This window comes from Salmo salar, chromosome ssa05, assembly GCF_905237065.1.
Source record: "Salmo salar chromosome ssa05, Ssal_v3.1, whole genome shotgun sequence".
NCBI classification, from domain to species: Eukaryota; Metazoa; Chordata; class Actinopteri; order Salmoniformes; family Salmonidae; genus Salmo; species Salmo salar.
The window spans coordinates 80,505,336-80,530,154 of NC_059446.1; the positions used below are offsets into that span (position 1 = coordinate 80,505,336).

Below are 24,819 nucleotides of genomic sequence, written 5' to 3' on the forward strand. Positions count from 1 at the left end.
ACCACCACAAATTGATGCTGGCACTAAGACTGCACTCAATGCGCTGTATATGGCCATAAGTAAACAGGAAAACGCTCACCCAGAGGCGGCGCTCTTAGTGGCCGGGGACTTTAATGCAGGGAAACTCAAATCCGTTTTACCTCATTTCTACCAGCATGTTAAATGTGCTAAACTCTAGACCAAGTTTACTCCACACACAGAGATGCGTACAAAGCTCTGCCTCGCCCTCAATTTATCAAATCTGACTATAATTCTATCCTCCTGATTCCTGCTTACAAATAAAAACTAAAGCAGGAAGCACCAGTGACTCGGTCAATAAGAAAGTGGTCAGTCGCTCTGGATAAGAGCGTCTGCTAAATGACTAAAATGTAAATGTAATGCAAGCTACAGGACCGTTTTGCTAGCACAGACTGGAATATGTTCCAGGATTCTTCCGATGGCATTGAGGAGTACACCACATCAGTCATTGGCTTCATCAATAAGCGCATTGATGTCCCCACAGTGACAGTACATACCCATACCAGAAGCCATGGATTACAGGGAACATCCGCATTGAGCTAAATGGTAGAGCTGGTGCTTTCAAGGAGCGGGACTCTAACCCAGAAGCTTATAAGAGATCCCGCTATGCCCTCGAACGAACCATCAAACAGGCAAAGCGTCAATACAGGACTAAGATTGAATCGTACTACACCGGCTCCGACGCTCGTCGGATGTGGCAAGGCTTGCAAACTATTACAGACTGCAAAGGGAAGCACAGCCACGAGCTGCCCAGTGATACAAGCCTACCAGATGAGCTAAATTACTTCTATACTTGCTTTGAGGCAAGTAACACTGAAACATGCATGAGAGCACCAGCTGTTCCAGACGACTGTGTGATCACGCTCTCTGTAGCCGATGCGAGTAAGACCTTTAAACAGGTCAACATTCACAAGGCCACAGGGCCAGAAGGATTACCAGGACGTGTACTCCGAGCATGCGCTGACAAACTGGCAAGTGTCTTCACCGACATTTTCAAAGTTTCAAGCAGACCACCATAGTCCCTGTGCCCAAGAACACTAAGGTAACCTGCCTAAATGACTACCGACCCGTAGCACTCACGTCTGTAGCCATGAAGTTCTTTGAAAGGCTGGTCATGGCTCACATCAACACCATTATCCCAGAAACCCTAGACCCACACCAATTTGCATACCACCCCAACAGATCCACAGATTATGCAATCTCTCAAGATTTGGCATGGGTCCTCAGATCCTCAAAAGGTTCTACAGCTACATTATCGAGAGCATTCTGATTGGTTGCATCACTGCCTGGTACGGCAACTGCTCGGCCTCCGACCGCGAGGCACTACAGAGGGTAGTGTGTACGACCCAGTTCATCACTGGGGCCCAGCTTCCTGCCATCCAGGACCAAGGTCCAAGAGGTTTTTAAACAGCTTCTACCCCCAAGCCATAAGACTCCAGCCCCCCCCCCCCACCCCACCCCCCACCCCCACACATACACACACACACACTTTTACGCTGCTGCTACTCTCTGTTTATTATCTATGCAGAGTCACTTTAATAACTCTACCTACATGTACATATTACCTCAATTACCTCGACCATCCGGTGCCCCCGCACATTGACTCAGTACTGGTACCCCCTGTATATATATAGTCTTGCTATTGTTATTCTTCTGCTGCTCTTTAATTGTTACTTTTAAAAGTTTATTATTTGTAATTTAATTTATTATATAATTTAATTATTGCATCTAAAAAATATTTATATATTTTTTTTCTTGTGTTTTATTTATATTTTTTTATGCATTTAAAAAAAAATCTTAACTGCATTGTTGGTTAGTTGATTGTAAGTAAGCATTTCACCCGTTTTATTCGGCGCACACACACACACACACACACACACACACCCACACACACATAATGAAATGTGTCCAACACCACTATTTTGGCTTTATAGAGGAAGACTGGAATGTAATAGATGCCTTAAGTCCTCAGCCTAGAACCAATATCAAAGAGCAACGTTGTGTAAAAACAGTTAAATGAGGTCTACCAAATGGTTCAGCAACCGGAGAAATGGTTTTCTCTAATAAATTCCACTGGTTGCTCAAGCAAACGACCATTCTAAACCAATTTATGTCGGGATAACTTTTTTTAGGCCTCAGGATTTGAGATAGAAGTCCTTTGATTGAAACTCACGAGGGAAGAAGAGATGGTTTCTTGATAAGTGTTGAATGTTGGACAGAAATTCTGTAGTCAGTCACTTGTTCTTACTTTACATAATTGGTGCAGAGTTATTGATTATTTCTGAGTATTTCAGTAGCGCCTTGCTAAAATACTAAATTGTGAAGAAATCAAATGACATATTTAAATACAAAGTTTCATAACAAATGTAGTTGTGAAAGTTTCAGGACTAACTTCTGTCAACAAAAATAAGTGTATCTTGATAGGCATGTGAACCCTACATCATATTTAGAAATGGAAATGAATTGGCCTAGTTGCAGTTTAAACAGGCTAGACTCAGCTAGCCAGCCCTGTCTGTGGACGTCTACGTCTCTTTCTGTCCCTCCCTCTCATCCCTCTCGTCTCTCCCTCTCCCTCTTTCCCTCTCGTCTCTCTCTCTCCCTCTCCTTGCTAGCCATGTGATGCTGTTGGCTTCTATTTCTTCCCAGACTCTAACAAGTGTTCCCAGGGCGGTCCCTGTCAGCACTAACCCCCCTACTCTATCTCCTAACGTGAGAACCGTCTGCAGCATGGCGGCACTCACCCAAACACTTCTCTAATTAGCTCCACTGTGGCGCGCAGAGCGCACGGCCCACCACACGCTCCTCATCGTCATGCCTTCTGATAAATCAGCCTAGCGCCCGCGTCCCTGTTGTGGAAATGTCAAGTTTGTTGCTTTGTGTGAAGTGTTTTCAATGGTCGGAGAAGACATGGAGAGACACTTGTAGGCCAAGCCAGGCGCCGCACGGTGACAGCGTTGCAGGGTGAAATATACTCTGAAGAAAAGTTGTCTACATGTCTTTTTATAGCTTGACTGGAAATGTGGAGAAAGTGGTTGGAAGTTTAGTACAAACTGGTACAAGGTCTGTTGGTATTGAGGTCTTTATTTGATCATGTATTTAACCAATGGATGACATGTTAATATCCACTACTGTTTAATTTGAATAATTTATTTCATGATGTAGCTTGTGATATGCATTGTAAATCAAAAACATAGGTTGGACAAAATGACCTGTGGTGTGTACCACTGGGGCCTGATTGTGTGGAGCTGAGTGGGCAGATTTTCTCATCAGCAGCAGAACAAATGAATAAACACTGCTGAAATGATATTCCCACTGGCCCCCCAGGACTATAACAGGAAGTGGGAAGCCCAAATGTCAGGCTGCCACGCCTATCAATCCCTGTCACTCTGGTTCCAGCTCCCCCTTCGCCCCCGTTCCTCCTGGGATTCCAATTATAGAGCGATGCGTGTCGGCTGTCAGCACCTAACGTCCTGCCCACGACTAAATGTCATTCATAGTGAAAGTCACAGTTCTCTCTCTACTCTACTCTACTCTCTATTCTCTCTCTCTACTCTACTCTACTCTACTCTACTCTACTCTCTATTCTCTCTCTCTATTCTCTCTATTCTCTATACTCTCTCTTCTCTCTATTCTCTCTCTCTATTCACTCTATACTCTGTCTATTCTCTCTCTATTCTCTATTCTCTCTCTATTCTCTCTACTCTCTCTATTCTCTATACGCTCTCTCTTCTCTCTATTCTCTCTCTATACTCTCTCTATTCTCCTCTCTCTCTATACTCTCTCTCTATTCTCTATACTCTCTCTCTTCTCTCTCTATTCTCTCTCTATACTCTCTCTATTCTCTATACTCTCTCCTCTCTTCTCTCTCTATTCACTCTATACTCTCTCTATTCTCTATTCTCTATTCTCTCTCTATTCTCTCTATACTCTCTCTATTCTCTATACGCTCTCTCTTCTCTCTATTCTCTCTCTATACTCTCTCTATTCTCCTCTCTCTATACTCTCTCTCTATTCTCTATACTCTCTCTATTCTCCTCTCTCTCTATACTCTCTCTCTTCTCTCTCTATTCTCTCTCTATACTCTCTCTATTCTCCTCTCTCTCTATACTCTCTCTCTTCTCTCTCTATTCTCTCTCTATACTCTCTATTCTCCTCTCTCTCTATACTCTCTCTATTCTCCTCTCTCTCTATACTCTCTATTCTCTATACTCTCTCTCTTCTCTCTCTATTCTCTCTCGCTACTATCTCTCTACTCTCTCTCTCTCTCTCTACTAGGGCCCAGCTAGTGATATAGGACTAGTAAAAACCTGGTTCATCCCTACATGCTCTAATAAATAGATGTATTTAAGTCATCTGAATGGCCCTGGATTTTTGATTTCCCCCTCTTGCTTTGGCTTCACCTGGCTGCTGCAGAATTGACTGCTGCCTGCCAGCTGACTGGCACAGCAGGCTCCTATGTACATCCTTATAGTGAAATGATCAGTCGGTAGAATGAGGTGGATTTATTGGTACAAATGGAATGTGTTTGTGTGGAAGGTCTTTGTAGGTCAAAAGTGTATGGGTTAATACCACAGCTGTCTTCCTGTCACACTGGGGAGGTCTTCTCTTTCCAAGGACCAGGAATATACTGTATCACTACAGAGAGATGTAGGCCTATCGCTGCCCCAAGGTGCTTTGCTGTACTGAAATCTGGCACACTGTTTTTTTCATCTGTTAATTTGGTTGTGATTAATATAATATTTTCTGGTGTTTGAAGACCCCATGTTTCTTTTTGCTTTTAAAACAGCTGTATGCCAGTCATATCATGCCAGTGCCAGTTACTTGCTTGGGCTTCTTTCCCCACGCAAGTGTTTCTCTCAATTTTCTCAGTGTTTTTCATCGCTGTCTAATTTGGAAGCCAGGTGTTTTTGGGGAGGGTTGATGGCTGCTGGGTAAACGTCTGTGGATGGAGTATGTTATGCAGACGTGTGTTCTATTGGTGGAAAACAAGTTAGGCCTAATTAACACTGCATGTTAATAAGCAAGCGTGCATGTGTGTGTGTGTCTGTCTGTCTCTGTGTCGCTGTCTCTCTCTCTCTCTCTCTCTCTCTCTCTCTCTCTGTGTGTGTGTGTTTTGCAGCTATATCTGCTAACTGACATGCATACCATCTCTGTCCAGTGGTGTACTGACCTGTAGACATCACATCTGCCTCTGTCCAGTGGTGTACTGACCTGTAGACACCACATCTGTCTCTCTCTGTCCAGTGGTGTACTGACCTGTAGACACCACATCTGTCTCTGTCCAGTGGTGTACTGACCTGTAGACACCACATCTGTCTCTCTCTGTCCAGTGGTGTACTGACCTGTAGACACCACATCTGTCTCTCTGTCCAGTGGTGTACTGACCTGTAGACACCACATCTGTCTCTGTCCAGTGGTGTACTGACCTGTAGACACCACATCTGTCTCTGTCCAGTGGTGTACTGACCTGTAGACACCACATCTGTCTCTGTCCAGTGGTGTACTGACCTGTAGACACCACATCTGTCTCTGTCCAGTGGTGTACTGACCTGTAGACACCACATCTGTCTCTGTCCAGTGGTGTACTGACCTGTAGACACCACATCTGTCTCTGTCCAGTGGTGTACTGACCTGTAGACACCACATCTGTCTCTGTCCAGTGGTGTACTGACCTGTAGACACCACATCTGTCTCTGTCCAGTGGTGTACTGACCTGTAGACACCACATCTGTCTCTGTCCAGTGGTGTACTGACCTGTAGACACCACATCTGTCTCTGTCCAGTGGTGTACTGACCTGTAGACACCACATCTGTCTCTGTCCAGTGGTGTACTGACCTGTAGACACCACATCTGTCTCTGTCCAGTGGTGTACTGACCTGTAGACACCACATCTGTCTCTGTCCAGTGGTGTACTGACCTGTAGACACCACATCTGTCTCTGTCCAGTGGTGTACTGACCTGTAGACACCACATCTGTCTCTGTCCAGTGGTGTACTGTATCCTACTCTGATTGTTTGTTCATGGTTTATTAATGTCATTGTTTGGCAGGGTTCTGTCTCTTCCTTTAGTTATTATCCACTTGCCTATGAGGGTTGTTCTTGTTTCAACTTGTAGGCTGTGTGTTTGAGTTCAAGAGTCTTGTTGCAGGTTGAGGGCTGTTTTGATGCTCCTCATTGATCTCTGAATCTATTAACCTTTATTTTTAACCCTAATTGTTGTAATGAATATCATTTATTTGCTATAATACGTCTTACTAATTCTGTTTTCAGTGGTTTGTATTGATCCCGGCTCCGTCCGGCTCCAGGGTAGATTGGAGGCTGTAGGTGAATGATAATGTTTTGCAGACTGGTGATGTACATTGAAAGAGACATCAGGCAGGCCACGCCAGGGAAGGAGCTACAAAGCAGCAATGAATACCTGTCAAAATGCCTCCATCTGCTCATCCGTCACGTCGTGCTGCAGCTGCCAGCCATTCTGGGTAAATCAATCACAATAACACAAAAACCACAGCACTAAGAGGAGATGAGGAGAGGAGGGGAGGGGGAGATGAGGGGAGGGGAGAGGCGGGGAGGGGAGATGAGGGGAGAGGAGAAGAGGGGAGGGGAGATGAGGGGAGAGGAGGTGAAGTGAAGTGGGGTTGAGGGGAACTTGCATCAATGCTTGGATGGAGCAAGCCAATTTGATTCTCCCTCTTTTTAATTACCTTTCTGATTGAATTTTAAATCACCCAGCCAGGTATTGACCTTTTCCTGACGTTTAATTTGTAAATCAGTGCTGCTAACATGGCACGTCTCCCATCAGGGCCGGAAGCCAGACCCAACTGGTTCAAACCGGTCCAGGCTCATTCTCCTCTAAGATCACTGGGAGGAGAGGAGAGGAGAGATCACAGGGAAAGGAGGAGAGGAGAGATCACAGGGAGAGGAGGAGAGAGGAGAGGAGAGATCACAGGGAGAGGAGAGGAGAGATCACAGGGAGAGGAGAGAGGAGAGGAGAGATCACAGTGAGAAGAGGAGAGGAGAGATCACAGTAAGAAGAGGAGAGGAGAGATCACAGGGAGAAGAGGAGAGGAGAGATCACAGGGAGAAGAGGAGAGGAGAGATCACAGTAAGAAGAGGAGAGGAGAGATCACAGGGAGAAGAGGAGAGGAGAGATCACAGGGAGAAGAGGAGAGGAGAGATCACAGGGAGAGGAGGAGAGAGGAGAGGAGAGATCACAGGGAGAGGAGAGGAGAGATCACAGGGAGAGGAGAGAGGAGAGGAGAGATCACAGGGAGAGGAGAGAGGAGAGGAGAGATCACAGTGAGAAGAGGAGAGGAGAGATCACAGGGAGAAGAGGAGAGGAGAGATCACAGGGGGAAGAGGAGAGGAGAGATCACAGGGAGAGGAGGAGAGGGGAAGGGGAGGGGTGGGGAGAGGAGACTGAAGGGGAGGAGAGGTGATGAAAAGGGGAGAGGAAAGGGGAGGGAAAGGGAGGGGTGGGGAGAGAACCCTCTCTCTATCTCTGTAAATTACATGCTGACTGTCTGTCACCCCTCTGTCCTCTGTACTCTGTAGATTACATGCTGTCTGTCACCCCTCTGTACTGTGTAGATGACATGCTGTCTGTCTGTATCTCACCCCTCTCTCCTCTGTACTGTGTAGATGACATGCTGTCTGTCTGGCTGTCACCCCTCTCTCCTCTGTCCCCTGTACTGTGTAGATGACATGCTGTCTGTCTGTCTGTCTGTCTGTCTGTCTGTCTGTCTGTCTGTCTGTCTGTCTGTCTGTCTGTCTGTCTGTCTGTCTGTCTGTCTGTCTGTCTGTCACTCCTCTGTACTGTATAGATGACATGCTGTCTGTCTGTCACCCCTCTCTCCTCTGTCCTCTGTACTGTGTAGATGGCATGCTGTCTGTCTGTCTGTAACCCCTCTGTCCTCTACTGTGTAGATGACATGCTGTCTGTCTGTCACCCCTCTCTCCTCTGTCCTCAGTACTGTGTAGATGGCATGCTGTCTGTCTGTCTGTAACCCCTCTGTCCTCTACTGTGTAGATGACATGCTGTCTGTCTGTCACCCCTCTGTCCTCTGTACTGTGTAGATGACATGCTATCTGTCTGTCTGTCTGTCTGTCTGTCTGTCTGTCTGTCTGTCTGTCTGTCTGTCTGTCTGTCTGTCTGTCTGTCTGTCTGTCTGTCTGTCCTCTGTACTGTGTAGATGACATGCTGTCTGTCTGTCTGTCACCCCTCCGTCCTCTGTACTGTGTAGATGACATGCTGTCTGTCTGTCTGTCTGTCTGTCTGTCTGTCTGTCTGTCTGTCTGTCTGTCTGTCTGTCTGTCTGTCACCCCTCTCTCCTCTGTCCTCTGTACTGTGTAGATGACATGCTGTCTGTCTGTCTGTCTGTCTGTCTGTCACCCCTCTCTCCTCTGTCCTCTGTACTGTGTAGATGACATGCTGTCCGCGCTGGGCAGTATAGTGGGCAGGAAGCATCCCTCCACTGTTCAGGCCAAGCAGCTGAAACAGAGTGTACCCATGATGACTGTGGTGCTCCACCTCCTCACCTCTCAGGTAACCCTTCCTGCAGTACTACGGTATGTCACAAACACTGTCTGTTAGGGCTGGCCACTATACCGTATTCTACCATATACCGCTATTGATGCACGGACCAGTTTGGGTTTTTACTTAAGCAGTAATGCACCTCGGGGGTTTTTGGTATATGGCCAATATACCACAGCTAAGGAATGTTCTTATACACGACGCATTGCGGAGTACAGCCTGGACACAACCCTTAGCCGTGGTATATTGGCCATATACTACAAACCCCTGAGGTACTTTATTGCTATTATAAACTGGTTACCAATGGAATTAGAGCAGTAAAAATACATGTTTTGTCATACCTGTGGTATACGGTCTGATATACCATGGCTGTCAGCCAATTGGCATCAGGGCTCGAACCACCCAGTTTATAATTTAACTTCTATAACGGTATTTGAATGTTTGGTTTGTTAAATGTGATACGCCGTGTGTAACGTCCATTTTTATAGTTTACTTCGCTACTTGAGTCATCTCTCTCCACTCTCTCCATAATGCTTTCCACACAGACCTAGCCCCGCCCCGTCACTTAAGGAGCGCATTTGTTGTTCCTCGACCAGGGGACACTTGTGTTCAGTCTGCATGGTCAATGTAGCACATGCAACAATGTTGATGACAAGGACGCTGTTTTCACCTTGCTTCTTATTATAAATCCACTAGTGTTTTATAATTACACTATTATTTTGTGTTTCTTATATCTGCAAACAGCTCATTTGTATTTTTATTAGCAAGTTGGGCCTAAATTGTGTTAGCCGCTAATGCTAATCGCTCTTTAGCTGGCTAGCTAGCTAGAGGAGGGGAGAGGAGGAGAGGGTATGGGGACGGATGGGGAGATCACAGGGAGAGTACTGAATCAGAGCAAACGTAATTAGCTATACTACCTGATAATACCAGTGATGGTGCAGACCTAAATCAGCATGTTGTTTGTGCAACAGTATCTTCTAAATCAAAGAGGAATACGCAAAGCATGAATATGTTAGATACATGAAGTAGCTAAGAGAAAACATTAAATGTAGCCAAAGATTATATTGTCCCTTAGGAAACACTTATCAACACTTTGGTTCCTACCCTGTCACAATAACTCCTCCCTGGCACTTTCATTCATTGTCACGTCAAACAACACTGTATTATTATATTCTAACTATATAATTAGAATAATGATGATATTTCCATGATTCCAACGGTTCACCCAACCTTTTTGCTCTAAATTGCAAGCCAAATCACAATTGGAACATTTGGTTAAAAATAAGGCCTAGATTGTTTGCCCATATTGTTCAGCCCTACAGTACGTGGAAGTGTGGAAATGATCTCAAATGAGCGCAGGAAATGCAGAAATTGATGAAAATGCTGAAAATAATTTTCGGTTGAATTGAACAGTATAAAACAATTAGAATGGAGAAAGACCCATTGAAATCACAAAATAGCACTCTGTTTGGCCACCCCCCTTCTGAACCAACACTTTCATCTTAAGATGAACGCACTAACTGTAAGTCACTCTGGATAAGTGCTTCTGCTAAATGACTCAAATGTAAAAATGTTCAAATAAAACACATTTACAACTTCTATTATTCAAAACCATAAAATACTTTCATACCGTCCAATTATTTTAAATGACCATGATATTATATTTTGGTCATATCGCCCAGCCCTACTTTGTGTGTGTGTGCGTGTGTGTGTGTGTGTGTGTGTGTGTGTGTGTGTGTGTGTGTGTACAGATCAAGTTCGGTACATGCGTGTGCGTGATTGCGAAATGAGATCACTTGTTTAATAAGATCGGACCTCAGTCAGTTATAATTGATTCACAAGCTAATGGGTCAGGATCTCTGACACTATTGAATAACTCCCAATTGGCTGTTTGAACATCTTCTAGCATCTCTCCATCATAAAACATACAGTACACTGCCTAGAGGCTTCAACGGATGCTTATTGCTACATTTCTGAAACCCTTCTGCTAAGTTATGTCCACTCCTACCATCTAGAGCCAATGAATCAGGGGCTTAGCTTTAAGAGCTGTGAGTCTCTCTCCTCATCCAAACCAACAGAGATCTTAATCAACTTTATCACAGGCAGAATAGAGCAGGGAACAGAGCCAGAGACCACGGCTCATCTGAGCACTGCCGCAGCTAATTGGATTAGAATGCTGCAGTCGAACACTCACACACACACACACACACACACACACACACACACACACACACACACACACACACACACACACACACACACACATCATGTACTGTGTGCAGTGAGCGTCAATAACCTTGATACGGAATTTAAGTTTCTTGGTTTTATGCTTACATACAGTATCGGAGCTCCTTGGAGTGGTAAAACTAATGTGGTTGTTTACCAATATGGTTGTGGTTCACTTGGATACCTGTCAGCTGGCCAACACTGAGAGGGTGTCAAATAATAAACCAGGTTAACAAGGAGAAGTTGAAATATTCACACCCCACCTACTGTACATCTGACCTCAAACTGTGTTTTCTATGTTACTGTGGCAAAACAGATTTATATATCAACATCGTAGCAGATGCACTGTTTAAGTTTACATTTAGGCTAAACTTTGAATCATCTTTTCCAAAGCCATGATTACTAATACATAATATACCCAGAGATGTCATATAAACGTCTAGAAAATGCATTAAAGGTTGTTATTTTCATCCCACTCCGCCTCACAGACAGATTATTGCCAGTTGCCAATAGACATGGTGGGGAAATTGGATTTAGTGGTGACTGTCTCAATTGAGCAGAAATGATTAATATGACTAAATCCTAATGAGAGAGATGCTTGTCAACAAGCAGCCTGCTGGATGAAACCATGCACTGTTTAAATATCGCTCCTCCATTTCCCCTGCCATCAAAAAAGTAATAACTTGTCACTCTCATAGACCCCCCCCTACCAATGCCTCATTTTACAAGGTGAAGCATTTAGTAGTCTGTTAAATGGGGTTACTGTGTTATTTATCTGTGATGTGACAGATAGCTGTCCCTAATAGCGCTGGTCCTTGCCATGCGTGGTTAATAACATGATGGTATTATAACTAACTGTAGCTGGTCTCTGATGTGAGTCTGGTCTAACTGATGATATTATAACTGTAGCTGGTCTCTGATGTGAGTCTGGTCTAACTGATGATATTATAACTGTAGCTGGTCTCTGATGTGAGTCTGGTCTAACTGATGATATTATAACTGTAGCTGGTCTCTGATGTGAGTCTGGTCTAACTGATGATATTATAACTGTAGCTGGTCTATGATGTGAGTCTGGTCTAACTGATGATATTATAACTAACTGTAGCTGGTCTCTGATGTGAGTCTGGTCTAACTGATGATATTATAACTGTAGCTGGTCTATGATGTGAGTCTGGTCTTACTGATGATATTATAACTGTAGCTGGTCTATGATGTGAGTCTGGTCTAACTGATGATATTATAACTGTAGCTGGTCTCTGATGTGAGTCTGGTCTAACTGATGATATTATAACTGTAGCTGGTCTCTGATGTGAGTCTGGTCTAACTGATGATATTATAACTGTAGCTGGTCTCTGATGTGAGTCTGGTCTAACTGATGATATTATAACTGTAGCTGGTCTCTGATGTGAGTCTGGTCTTACTGATGATATTATAACTGTAGCTGGTCTCTGATGTGAGTCTGGTCTAACTGATGATATTATAACTGTAGCTGGTCTCTGATGTGAGTCTGGTCTTACTGATGATATTATAACTGTAGCTGGTCTCTGATGTGAGTCTGGTCTAACTGATGATATTATAACTGTAGCTGGTCTCTGATGTGAGTCTGGTCTAACTGATGATATTATAACTGTAGCTGGTCTCTGATGTGAGTCTGGTCTAACTGATGATATTATAACTGTAGCTGGTCTCTGATGTGAGTCTGGTCTTACTGATGATATTATAACTGTAGCTGGTCTCTGATGTGAGTCTGGTCTAACTGATGATATTATAACTGTAGCTGGTCTCTGATGTGAGTCTGGTCTAACTGATGATATTATAACTGTAGCTGGTCTCTGATGTGAGTCTGGTCTAACTGATGATATTATAACTGTAGCTGGTCTCTGATGTGAGTCTGGTCTTACTGATGATATTATAACTGTAGCTGGTCTCTGATGTGAGTCTGGTCTAACTGATGATATTATAACTGTAGCTGGTCTCTGATGTGAGTCTGGTCTAACTGATGATATTATAACTGTAGCTGGTCTCTGATGTGAGTCTGGTCTTACTGATGATATTATAACTGTAGCTGGTCTCTGATGTGAGTCTGGTCTTACTGATGATATTATAACTGTAGCTGGTCTCTGATGTGAGTCTGGTCTAACTGATGATATCATAACTGTAGCTGGTCTCTGATGTGAGTCTGGTCTAACTGATGATATTATAACTGTAGCTGGTCTCTGATGTGAGTCTGGTCTAACTGATGATATTATAACTGTAGCTGGTCTCTGATGTGAGTCTGGTCTAACTGATGATATTATAACTGTAGCTGGTCTCTGATGTGAGTCTGGTCTAACTGATGATATTATAACTGTAGCTGGTCTCTGATGTGAGTCTGGTCTAACTGATGATATTATAACTGTAGCTGGTCTCTGATGTGAGTCTGGTCTTACTGATGATATTATAACTGTAGCTGGTCTCTGATGTGAGTCTGGTCTAACTGATGATATTATAACTGTAGCTGGTCTCTGATGTGAGTCTGGTCTAACTGATGATATTATAACTGTAGCTGGTCTCTGATGTGAGTCTGGTCTAACTGATGATATTATAACTGTAGCTGGTCTCTGATGTGAGTCTGGTCTAACTGATGATATTATAACTGTAGCTGGTCTCTGATGTGAGTCTGGTCTAACTGATGATATTATAACTGTAGCTGGTCTCTGATGTGAGTCTGGTCTAACTGATGATATTATAACTGTAGCTGGTCTCTGATGTGAGTCTGGTCTAACTGATGATATTATAACTGTAGCTGGTCTCTGATGTGAGTCTGGTCTAACTGATGATATTATAACTGTAGCTGGTCTCTGATGTGAGTCTGGTCTAACTGATGATATTATAACTGTAGCTGGTCTCTGATGTGAGTCTGGTCTAACTGATGATATTATAACTGTAGCTGGTCTCTGATGTGAGTCTGGTCTAACTGATGATATTATAACTGTAGCTGGTCTCTGATGTGAGTCTGGTCTAACTGATGATATTATAACTGTAGCTGGTCTCTGATGTGAGTCTGGTCTAACTGATGATATTATAACTGTAGCTGGTCTCTGATGTGAGTCTGGTCTAACTGATGATATTATAACTGTAGCTGGTCTCTGATGTGAGTCTGGTCTAACTGATGATATTATAACTGTAGCTGGTCTCTGATGTGAGTCTGGTCTAACTGATGATATTATAACTGTAGCTGGTCTCTGATGTGAGTCTGGTCTTACTGATGATATTATAACTGTAGCTGGTCTCTGATGTGAGTCTGGTCTAACTGATGATATTATAACTGTAGCTGGTCTCTGATGTGAGTCTGGTCTAACTGATGATATTAGAACTGTAGCTGGTCTCTGATGTGAGTCTGGTCTAACTGATGATATTATAACTGTAGCTGGTCTCTGATGTGAGTCTGGTCTAACTGATGATATTATAACTGTAGCTGGTCTCTGATGTGAGTCTGGTCTAACTGATGATATTAGAACTGTAGCTGGTCTCTGATGTGAGTCTGGTCTAACTGATGATATTATAACTGTAGCTGGTCTCTGATGTGAGTCTGGTCTTACTGATGATATTATAACTGTAGCTGGTCTCTGATGTGAGTCTGGTCTAACTGATGATATTATAACTGTAGCTGGTCTCTGATGTGAGTCTGGTCTAACTGATGATATTATAACTGTAGCTGGTCTCTGATGTGAGTCTGGTCTAACTGATGATATTAGAACTGTAGCTGGTCTCTGATGTGAGTCTGGTCTAACTGATGATATTATAACTGTAGCTGGTCTCTGATGTGAGTCTGGTCTAACTGATGATATTATAACTGTAGCTGGTCTCTGATGTGAGTCTGGTCTAACTGATGATATTATAACTGTAGCTGGTCTCTGATGTGAGTCTGGTCTAACTGATGATATTATAACTGTAGCTGGTCTCTGATGTGAGTCTGGTCTAACTGATGATATTATAACTGTAGCTGGTCTCTGATGTGAGTCTGGTCTAACTGATGATATTAGAACTGTAGCTGGTCTCTGATGTGAGTCTGGTCTAACTGATGATATTAGAACTGTAGCTGGTCTCTGATGTGAGTCTGGTCTAACTGATGATATTATAACTGTAGCTGGTCTCTGATGTGAGTCTGGTCTAACTGATGATATTATAACTGTAGCTGGTCTCTGATGTGAGTCTGGTCTAACTGATGATATTATAACTGTAGCTGGTCTCTGATGTGAGTCTGGTCTAACTGATGATATTAGAACTGTAGCTGGTCTCTGATGTGAGTCTGGTCTAACTGATGATATTATAACTGTAGCTGGTCTCTGATGTGAGTCTGGTCTAACTGATGATATTATAACTGTAGCTGGTCTCTGATGTGAGTCTGGTCTAACTGATGATATTATAACTGTAGCTGGTCTCTGATGTGAGTCTGGTCTAACTGATGATATTATAACTGTAGCTGGTCTCTGATGTGAGTCTGGTCTAACTGATGATATTATAACTGTAGCTGGTCTCTGATGTGAGTCTGGTCTAACTGATGATATTATAACTGTAGCTGGTCTCTGATGTGAGTCTGGTCTAACTGATGATATTATAACTGTAGCTGGTCTCTGATGTGAGTCTGGTCTAACTGATGATATTATAACTGTAGCTGGTCTCTGATGTGAGTCTGGTCTAACTGATGATATTATAACTGTAGCTGGTCTCTGATGTGAGTCTGGTCTAACTGATGATATTATAACTGTAGCTGGTCTCTGATGTGAGTCTGGTCTAACTGATGATATTATAACTGTAGCTGGTCTCTGATGTGAGTCTGGTCTAACTGATGATATTATAACTGTAGCTGGTCTCTGATGTGAGTCTGGTCTAACTGATGATATTATAACTGTAGCTGGTCTCTGATGTGAGTCTGGTCTAACTGATGATATTATAACTGTAGCTGGTCTCTGATGTGAGTCTGGTCTAACTGATGATATTATAACTGTAGCTGGTCTCTGATGTGAGTCTGGTCTAACTGATGATATTATAACTGTAGCTGGTCTCTGATGTGAGTCTGGTCTAACTGATGATATTATAACTGTAGCTGGTCTCTGATGTGAGTCTGGTCTAACTGATGATATTATAACTGTAGCTGGTCTCTGATGTGAGTCTGGTCTAACTGATGATATTATAACTGTAGCTGGTCTCTGATGTGAGTCTGGTCTAACTGATGATATTATAACTGTAGCTGGTCTCTGATGTGAGTCTGGTCTAACTGATGATATTATAACTGTAGCTGGTCTCTGATGTGAGTCTGGTCTAACTGATGATATTATAACTGTAGCTGGTCTCTGATGTGAGTCTGGTCTAACTGATGATATTATAACTGTAGCTGGTCTCTGATGTGAGTCTGGTCTAACTGATGATATTATAACTGTAGCTGGTCTCTGATGTGAGTCTGGTCTAACTGATGATATTATAACTGTAGCTGGTCTCTGATGTGAGTCTGGTCTAACTGATGATATTATAACTGTAGCTGGTCTCTGATGTGAGTCTGGTCTAACTGATGATATTATAACTGTAGCTGGTCTCTGATGTGAGTCTGGTCTAACTGATGATATTATAACTGTAGCTGGTCTCTGATGTGAGTCTGGTCTAACTGATGATATTATAACTGTAGCTGGTCTCTGATGTGAGTCTGGTCTAACTGATGATATTATAACTGTAGCTGGTCTCTGATGTGAGTCTGGTCTAACTGATGATATTATAACTGTAGCTGGTCTCTGATGTGAGTCTGGTCTAACTGATGATATTATAACTGTAGCTGGTCTCTGATGTGAGTCTGGTCTAACTGATGATATTATAACTGTAGCTGGTCTCTGATGTGAGTCTGGTCTAACTGATGATATTATAACTGTAGCTGGTCTCTGATGTGAGTCTGGTCTAACTGATGATATTATAACTGTAGCTGGTCTCTGATGTGAGTCTGGTCTAACTGATGATATTATAACTGTAGCTGGTCTCTGATGTGAGTCTGGTCTAACTGATGATATTATAACTGTAGCTGGTCTCTGATGTGAGTCTGGTCTAACTGATGATATTATAACTGTAGCTGGTCTCTGATGTGAGTCTGGTCTAACTGATGATATTATAACTGTAGCTGGTCTCTGATGTGAGTCTGGTCTAACTGATGATATTATAACTGTAGCTGGTCTCTGATGTGAGTCTGGTCTAACTGATGATATTATAACTGTAGCTGGTCTCTGATGTGAGTCTGGTCTAACTGATGATATTATAACTGTAGCTGGTCTCTGATGTGAGTCTGGTCTAACTGATGATATTATAACTGTAGCTGGTCTCTGATGTGAGTCTGGTCTAACTGATGATATTATAACTGTAGCTGGTCTCTGATGTGAGTCTGGTCTAACTGATGATATTATAACTGTAGCTGGTCTCTGATGTGAGTCTGGTCTAACTGATGATATTATAACTGTAGCTGGTCTCTGATGTGAGTCTGGTCTAACTGATGATATTATAACTGTAGCTGGTCTCTGATGTGAGTCTGGTCTAACTGATGATATTATAACTGTAGCTGGTCTCTGATGTGAGTCTGGTCTAACTGATGATATTATAACTGTAGCTGGTCTCTGATGTGAGTCTGGTCTAACTGATGATATTATAACTGTAGCTGGTCTCTGATGTGAGTCTGGTCTAACTGATGATATTATAACTGTAGCTGGTCTCTGATGTGAGTCTGGTCTAACTGATGATATTATAACTGTAGCTGGTCTCTGATGTGAGTCTGGTCTAACTGATGATATTATAACTGTAGCTGGTCTCTGATGTGAGTCTGGTCTAACTGATGATATTATAACTGTAGCTGGTCTCTGATGTGAGTCTGGTCTAACTGATGATATTATAACTGTAGCTGGTCTCTGATGTGAGTCTGGTCTAACTGATGATATTATAACTGTAGCTGGTCTCTGATGTGAGTCTGGTCTAACTGATGATATTATAACTGTAGCTGGTCTCTGATGTGAGTCTGGTCTAACTGATGATATTATAACTGTAGCTGGTCTCTGATGTGAGTCTGGTCTAACTGATGATATTATAACTGTAGCTGGTCTCTGATGTGAGTCTGGTCTAACTGATGATATTATAACTGTAGCTGGTCTCTGATGTGAGTCTGGTCTAACTGATGATATTATAACTGTAGCTGGTCTCTGATGTGAGTCTGGTCTAACTGATGATATTATAACTGTAGCTGGTCTCTGATGTGAGTCTGGTCTAACTGATGATATTATAACTGTAGCTGGTCTCTGATGTGAGTCTGGTCTAACTGATGATATTATAACTGTAGCTGGTCTCTGATGTGAGTCTGGTCTAACTGATGATATTATAACTGTAGCTGGTCTCTGATGTGAGTCTGGTCTAACTGATGATATTATAACTGTAGCTGGTCTCTGATGTGAGTCTGGTCTAACTGATGATATTATAACTGTAGCTGGTCTCTGATGTGAGTCTGGTCTAACTGATGATATTATAACTGTAGCTGGTCTCTGATGTGAGTCTGGTCTAACTGATGATATTATAACTGTAGCTGGTCTCTGATGTGAGTCTGGTCTAACTGATGATATTATAACTGTAGCTGGTCTCTGATGTGAGTCTGGTCTAACTGATGATATTATAACTGTAGCTGGTCTCTGATGTGAGTCTGGTCTAACTGATGATATTATAACTGTAGCTGGTCTCTGATGTGAGTCTGGTCTAACTGATGATATTATAACTGTAGCTGGTCTCTGATGTGAGTCTGGTCTAACTGATGATATTATAACTGTAGCTGGTCTCTGATGTGAGTCTGGTCTAACTGATGATATTATAACTGTAGCTGGTCTCTGATGTGAGTCTGGTCTAACTGATGATATTATAACTGTAGCTGGTCTCTGATGTGAGTCTGGTCTAACTGATGATATTATAACTGTAGCTGGTCTCTGATGTGAGTCTGGTCTAACTGATGATATTATAACTGTAGCTGGTCTCTGATGTGAGTCTGGTCTAACTGATGATATTATAACTGTAGCTGGTCTCTGATGTGAGTCTGGTCTAACTGATGATATTATAACTGTAGCTGGTCTCTGATGTGAGTCTGGTCTAACTGATGATATTATAACTGTAGCTGGTCTCTGATGTGAGTCTGGTCTAACTGATGATATTATAACTGTAGCTGGTCTCTGATGTGAGTCTGGTCTAACTGATGATATTATAACTGTAGCTGGTCTCTGATGTGAGTCTGGTCTAACTGATGATATTATAACTGTAGCTGGTCTCTGATGTGAGTCTGGTCTAACTGATGATATTATAACTGTAGCTGGTCTCTGATGTGAGTCTGGTCTAACTGATGATATTATAACTGTAGCTGGTCTCTGATGTGAGTCTGGTCTAACTGATGATATTATAACTGTAGCTGGTCTCTGATGTGAGTCTGGTCTAACTGATGATATTATAACTGTAGCTGGTCTCTGATGTGAGTCTGGTCTAACTGATGATATTATAACTGTAGCTGGTCTCTGATGTGAGTCTGGTCTAACTGATGATATTATAACTGTAGCTGGTCTCTGATGTGAGTCTGGTCTAACTGATGATATTATAACTGTAGCTGGTCTCTGATGTGAGTCTGGTCTAACTGATGATATTATAACTGTAGCTGGTCTCTGATGTGAGTCTGGTCTAACTGATGATATTATAACTGTAGCTGGTCTCTGATGTGAGTCTGGTCTAACTGATGATATTATAACTGTAGCTGGTCTCTGATGTGAGTCTGGTCTAACTGATGATATTATAACTGTAGCTGGTCTCTGATGTGAGTCTGGTCTAACTGATGATATTATAACTGTAGCTGGTCTCTGATGTGAGTCTGGTCTAACTGATGATATTATAACTGTAGCTGGTCTCTGATGTGAGTCTGGTCTAACTGATGATATTATAACTGTAGCTGGTCTCTGATGTGAGTCTGGTCTAACTGATGATATTATAACTGTAGCTGGTCTCTGATGTGAGTCTGGTCTAACTGATGATATTATAACTGTAGCTGGTCTCTGATGTGAGTCTGGTCTAACTGATGATATTATAACTGTAGCTGGTCTCTGATGTGAGTCTGGTCTAACTGATGATATTATAACTGTAGCTGGTCTCTGATGTGAGTCTGGTCTAACTGATGATATTATAACTGTAGCTGGTCTCTGATGTGAGTCTGGTCTAACTGATGATATTATAACTGTAGCTGGTCTCTGATGTGAGTCTGGTCTAACTGATGATATTATAACTGTAGCTGGTCTCTGATGTGAGTCTGGTCTAACTGATGATATTATAACTGTAGCTGGTCTCTGATGTGAGTCTGGTCTAACTGATGATATTATAACTGTAGCTGGTCTCTGATGTGAGTCTGGTCTAACTGATGATATTATAACTGTAGCTGGTCTCTGATGTGAGTCTGGTCTAACTGATGATATTATAACTGTAGCTGGTCTCTGATGTGAGTCTGGTCTAACTGATGATATTATAACTGTAGCTGGTCTCTGATGTGAGTCTGGTCTAACTGATGATATTATAACTGTAGCTGGTCTCTGATGTGAGTCTGGTCTAACTGATGATATTATAACTGTAGCTGGTCTCTGATGTGAGTCTGGTCTAACTGATGATATTATAACTGTAGCTGGTCTCTGATGTGAGTCTGGTCTAACTGATGATATTATAACTGTAGCTGGTCTCTGATGTGAGTCTGGTCTAACTGATGATATTATAACTGTAGCTGGTCTCTGATGTGAGTCTGGTCTAACTGATGATATTATAACTGTAGCTGGTCTCTGATGTGAGTCTGGTCTAACTGATGATATTATAACTGTAGCTGGTCTCTGATGTGAGTCTGGTCTAACTGATGATATTATAACTGTAGCTGGTCTCTGATGTGAGTCTGGTCTAACTGATGATATTATAACTGTAGCTGGTCTCTGATGTGAGTCTGGTCTAACTGATGATATTATAACTGTAGCTGGTCTCTGATGTGAGTCTGGTCTAACTGATGATATTATAACTGTAGCTGGTCTCTGATGTGAGTCTGGTCTAACTGATGATATTATAACTGTAGCTGGTCTCTGATGTGAGTCTGGTCTAACTGATGATATTATAACTGTAGCTGGTCTCTGATGTGAGTCTGGTCTAACTGATGATATTATAACTGTAGCTGGTCTCTGATGTGAGTCTGGTCTAACTGATGATATTATAACTGTAGCTGGTCTCTGATGTGAGTCTGGTCTAACTGATGATATTATAACTGTAGCTGGTCTCTGATGTGAGTCTGGTCTAACTGATGATATTATAACTGTAGCTGGTCTCTGATGTGAGTCTGGTCTAACTGATGATATTATAACTGTAGCTGGTCTCTGATGTGAGTCTGGTCTAACTGATGATATTATAACTGTAGCTGGTCTCTGATGTGAGTCTGGTCTAACTGATGATATTATAACTGTAGCTGGTCTCTGATGTGAGTCTGGTCTAACTGATGATATTATAACTGTAGCTGGTCTCTGATGTGAGTCTGGTCTAACTGATGATATTATAACTGTAGCTGGTCTCTGATGTGAGTCTGGTCTAACTGATGATATTATAACTGTAGCTGGTCTCTGATGTGAGTCTGGTCTAACTGATGATATTATAACTGTAGCTGGTCTCTGATGTGAGTCTGGTCTAACTGATGATATTATAACTGTAGCTGGTCTCTGATGTGAGTCTGGTCTAACTGATGATATTATAACTGTAGCTGGTCTCTGATGTGAGTCTGGTCTAACTGATGATATTATAACTGTAGCTGGTCTCTGATGTGAGTCTGGTCTAACTGATGATATTATAACTGTAGCTGGTCTCTGATGTGAGTCTGGTCTAACTGATGATATTATAACTGTAGCTGGTCTCTGATGTGAGTCTGGTCTAACTGATGATATTATAACTGTAGCTGGTCTCTGATGTGAGTCTGGTCTAACTGATGATATTATAACTGTAGCTGGTCTCTGATGTGAGTCTGGTCTAACTGATGATATTATAACTGTAGCTGGTCTCTGATGTGAGTCTGGTCTAACTGATGATATTATAACTGTAGCTGGTCTCTGATGTGAGTCTGGTCTAACTGATGATATTATAACTGTAGCTGGTCTCTGATGTGAGTCTGGTCTAACTGATGATATTATAACTGTAGCTGGTCTCTGATGTGAGTCTGGTCTAACTGATGATATTATAACTGTAGCTGGTCTCTGATGTGAGTCTGGTCTAACTGATGATATTATAACTGTAGCTGGTCTCTGATGTGAGTCTGGTCTAACTGATGATATTATAACTGTAGCTGGTCTCTGATGTGAGTCTGGTCTAACTGATGATATTATAACTGTAGCTGGTCTCTGATGTGAGTCTGGTCTAACTGATGATATTATAACTGTAGCTGGTCTCTGATGTGAGTCTGGTCTAACTGATGATATTATAACTGTAGCTGGTCTCTGATGTGAGTCTGGTCTAACTGATGATATTATAACTGTAGCTGGTCTCTGATGTGAGTCTGGTCTAACTGATGATATTATAACTGTAGCTGGTCTCTGATGTGAGTCTGGTCTAACTGATGATATTATAACTGTAGCTGGTCTCTGATGTGAGTCTGGTCTAACTGATGATATTATAACTGTAGCTGGTCTCTGATGTGAGTCTGGTCTAACTGATGATATTATAACTGTAGCTGGTCTCTGATGTGAGTCTGGTCTAACTGATGATATTATAACTGTAGCTGGTCTCTGATGTGAGTCTGGTCTAACTGATGATATTATAACTGTAGCTGGTCTCTGATGTGAGTCTGGTCTAACTGATGATATTATAACTGTAGCTGGTCTCTGATGTGAGTCTGGTCTAACTGATGATATTATAACTGTAGCTGGTCTCTGATGTGAGTCTGGTCTAACTGATGATATTATAACTGTAGCTGGTCTCTGATGTGAGTCTGGTCTAACTGATGATATTATAACTGTAGCTGGTCTCTGATGTGAGTCTGGTCTAACTGATGATATTATAACTGTAGCTGGTCTCTGATGTGAGTCTGGTCTAACTGATGATATTATAACTGTAGCTGGTCTCTGATGTGAGTCTGGTCTAACTGATGATATTATAACTGTAGCTGGTCTCTGATGTGAGTCTGGTCTAACTGATGATATTATAACTGTAGCTGGTCTCTGATGTGAGTCTGGTCTAACTGATGATATTATAACTGTAGCTGGTCTCTGATGTGAGTCTGGTCTAACTGATGATATTATAACTGTAGCTGGTCTCTGATGTGAGTCTGGTCTAACTGATGATATTATAACTGTAGCTGGTCTCTGATGTGAGTCTGGTCTAACTGATGATATTATAACTGTAGCTGGTCTCTGATGTGAGTCTGGTCTAACTGATGATATTATAACTGTAGCTGGTCTCTGATGTGAGTCTGGTCTAACTGATGATATTATAACTGTAGCTGGTCTCTGATGTGAGTCTGGTCTAACTGATGATATTATAACTGTAGCTGGTCTCTGATGTGAGTCTGGTCTAACTGATGATATTATAACTGTAGCTGGTCTCTGATGTGAGTCTGGTCTAACTGATGATATTATAACTGTAGCTGGTCTCTGATGTGAGTCTGGTCTAACTGATGATATTATAACTGTAGCTGGTCTCTGATGTGAGTCTGGTCTAACTGATGATATTATAACTGTAGCTGGTCTCTGATGTGAGTCTGGTCTAACTGATGATATTATAACTGTAGCTGGTCTCTGATGTGAGTCTGGTCTAACTGATGATATTATAACTGTAGCTGGTCTCTGATGTGAGTCTGGTCTAACTGATGATATTATAACTGTAGCTGGTCTCTGATGTGAGTCTGGTCTAACTGATGATATTATAACTGTAGCTGGTCTCTGATGTGAGTCTGGTCTAACTGATGATATTATAACTGTAGCTGGTCTCTGATGTGAGTCTGGTCTAACTGATGATATTATAACTGTAGCTGGTCTCTGATGTGAGTCTGGTCTAACTGATGATATTATAACTGTAGCTGGTCTCTGATGTGAGTCTGGTCTAACTGATGATATTATAACTGTAGCTGGTCTCTGATGTGAGTCTGGTCTAACTGATGATATTATAACTGTAGCTGGTCTCTGATGTGAGTCTGGTCTAACTGATGATATTATAACTGTAGCTGGTCTCTGATGTGAGTCTGGTCTAACTGATGATATTATAACTGTAGCTGGTCTCTGATGTGAGTCTGGTCTTACTGATGATATTATAACTGTAGCTGGTCTCTGATGTGAGTCTGGTCTAACTGATGATATTATAACTGTAGCTGGTCTCTGATGTGAGTCTGGTCTAACTGATGATATTATAACTGTAGCTGGTCTCTGATGTGAGTCTGGTCTAACTGATGATATTATAACTGTAGCTGGTCTCTGATGTGAGTCTGGTCTAACTGATGATATTATAACTGTAGCTGGTCTCTGATGTGAGTCTGGTCTAACTGATGATATTATAACTGTAGCTGGTCTCTGATGTGAGTCTGGTCTAACTGATGATATTATAACTGTAGCTGGTCTCTGATGTGAGTCTGGTCTAACTGATGATATTATAACTGTAGCTGGTCTCTGATGTGAGTCTGGTCTAACTGATGATATTATAACTGTAGCTGGTCTCTGATGTGAGTCTGGTCTAACTGATGATATTATAACTGTAGCTGGTCTCTGATGTGAGTCTGGTCTAACTGATGATATTATAACTGTAGCTGGTCTCTGATGTGAGTCTGGTCTAACTGATGATATTATAACTGTAGCTGGTCTCTGATGTGAGTCTGGTCTAACTGATGATATTATAACTGTAGCTGGTCTCTGATGTGAGTCTGGTCTAACTGATGATATTATAACTGTAGCTGGTCTCTGATGTGAGTCTGGTCTAACTGATGATATTATAACTGTAGCTGGTCTCTGATGTGAGTCTGGTCT

General features: G+C 42.0%; 1 protein-coding gene across 1 annotated transcript in view; it reads left to right on the forward strand.

Annotated features, from left to right (window-relative positions):
- LOC106605905 (serine/threonine-protein kinase ULK4) overlaps window positions 1-24,819 on the forward strand; it is a 285,759-nt gene that overhangs the window by 117,850 nt on the left and 143,090 nt on the right. Inside the window, exons 23-24 of the mRNA XM_045719099.1 lie at window positions 6,364-6,497; window positions 8,442-8,563. Of these exons, the coding sequence (XP_045575055.1) occupies window positions 6,364-6,497; window positions 8,442-8,563 (256 nt within the window). The remainder of the gene's footprint in view (window positions 1-6,363; window positions 6,498-8,441; window positions 8,564-24,819) is intronic.